General features: G+C 35.1%; 1 gene segment (V, D, J or C); it reads right to left on the minus strand.

Annotated features, from left to right (window-relative positions):
- Positions 1 to 1,466: 1,466 nt before the first annotated feature.
- Positions 1,467 to 2,162, minus strand: LOC130120420 (Ig kappa chain V region 3374-like). The segment is given in 2 exon segments: positions 1,467 to 1,810; positions 2,114 to 2,162. Coding segments are annotated over 2 exon segments (393 nt in total).
- Positions 2,163 to 2,445: the final 283 nt, after the last annotated feature.

The raw sequence follows: 2,445 nt of genomic DNA on the forward strand, positions 1-2,445 counted from the left end.
GCGGAGTCCAACACCCACTGAAAACGTGTTTGACATTGTGCCGAGAATGCAGACACAGCTCTCACTTTGGTTATACAAGGACCGGATGGCTTGTAGCAACTGTCCCGGTACCCCATACCCCCATTATTATTATTATTATTATTATTATTATTATTATTATTATTATTATTATTATTATTATTATTATTATTGTTATTATTGTTATTATTATTATTATTGTTATTATTAATTATTTCCAGTGTTTTCTGTTTCCTCCAAAAAACATTTCCCTTGGGATTGAGACTCTTTCTCACTACACATACAACCAAATAGTTTTAACACCAGAAATGTTAAAATTGGACACAACATTGACAAATGATAAAAACCAAAAGAAAAAGAAAAATTCGGTCATTCTAAAATATGACTGCTTTTATTAAACTTTAAATAAATGTCAGGATGATATTTTGAAAAGATATTTGGGCAGCAAATTCTCAATGTTGTTAAGTAAAACTTCTGCTTTCAAAACTGAACAAAATATATTCTAATTTATAACTTTTCAAGGAATTGTTTTAATTTTGAATTTGATCATACGTTTTATAATTACCACTAAATAAATATATAACTTGATAGAAAAAAAAATCCACTCGACATGTCAATAGGAGATTATTTTGTACACAAAACCAACGAAAATATTTTAAGTGGCAAATTCTTACTTACATACTTGTTTTGTCAGTTTTATGTTAATTTATTTAAAGAAGCTGATAATCACACCATTAATGATCATTTGATTTAATTATTGCACCATGTAGGTGAACACATCATTAAACATGTTGGTGCATCAGGTTATATTTGGTTACAATCATAATTCTTTACATTGCTCTCAAACAACAAGGCGACGTGACTGAAAACTCTGAAATCAGCAGCTTTCTAAACATAGTTTGTGTGAAGCACCGACTTTTATCAATGGATGACCACATTTATTTTGTCCATTTTCTGAGGAGGCTAAACTCTGGTTTCAGAGGTTGGGGGATTCAGTAATGTTAAAGTAAATCTCACACTTTCATGTCATGTAGGATTTACTTTCCATTTTATTGAAATGGTACTTTTTGTGTGATCATAGGATGTATACAGATGTGAGGACAACAAAAGAGAAACACTGACAAAACTGACAAATTTGAAAAGAATGTTTAACATTTTATTATTTGTGCTTTACTATGAAACCAGTAATACAATAACAATAACAGAATAGAAAAACAGACAATGCAACTAATACCATATATTAGAAGAAGACCAAGAACAACATATTACTACAATTATATTTTTGTTATTATGATGATTATTATTATTATTACTATTATTATTATTATTATTATTGTTATTATCATTATTGTTATTAATGGTGATGTTGTTGTTATAGAGCTTACCGTATGTCCCAGCTGGCAGATCAGTCACTGTGAAACAGAGGGAGGTTTTTGTACAGCTCTCTATCACCGTGTGAACACATGCTGACTATTGATATCGTGGAAACTCTGACAGTAGTAAACTGCTGTATCCTCAGCCTGGACTCCACTGATGGTCAGGGTGAAGTCAGTCCCAGACCCACTGCCACTAAACCTCGATGGAGTTCCTGACTGAAGAGCGTTTGTCCAGTAAATGAGGCTTTTAGGAGTTTCTCCAGGTTTCTGTTGGTACCACCAGAAACAGGGTCTCCTGCCACTATCACAACCAGTATCAGCAGGTTGACTCAGTTTGCATGCCAGACTGACTGATCCTCCTACATTGGCAGCTTTCATTGAAGGAGTCTGAGTCACAGTGACCTGACTGCTTGATCCTGAAAACAGAAACACACAAACAGACTGAAAGTGAAGGCCTTCATTCTCTCACATGTACATCTGGAAATCTCTGTGAAAGGACAGATGTGTTACTCATTACATCACATAAACACATAGAATTCCTTTTTTCAGGTGTTGTTTTAACTGAAACTCAACAGTGTAAAACACAAACAGGGACTTGGTAGAAACAATGTGCAGGTGGGGAAACACAAACTGGTGAGATCAGAGAAAGTTCTTTCAGGAGAGGAAAAGTTGAGATGAGGAAAACAAGGAAGACAGTGAATCATCTCTGCCGGTCTTACCTTGAATAAAGGCAGCACATGTCAGGATGAAAATGCTGCTCCAACACATGGTTTTTACCTTTGCTGTCACAATGAACAAGTGTTGGTGGCTTTGCTTTGGACTTGCAGAGTTATAAAGGTTTCATGAGCACTGAAGCATGTCCTTCAAATAAGAAGTGTCCTCTCTATGCAAATGAGCTTCCTGGTGAGACTGCTGTTAGTAGCAGATGTGTATATCATGTCCTGTGAGGACACACCGTCTTGTGTGTGCTCCAGCCACTTATTACAGTAGTCACCACCACCTTCTGTGACTAATGCCAAGTTAGATGAAGAAGAAATGATCTTGGATTATT

The sequence above is a fragment of the Lampris incognitus genome, chromosome 11 (assembly GCF_029633865.1).
Source record: "Lampris incognitus isolate fLamInc1 chromosome 11, fLamInc1.hap2, whole genome shotgun sequence".
NCBI classification, from domain to species: Eukaryota; Metazoa; Chordata; class Actinopteri; order Lampriformes; family Lampridae; genus Lampris; species Lampris incognitus.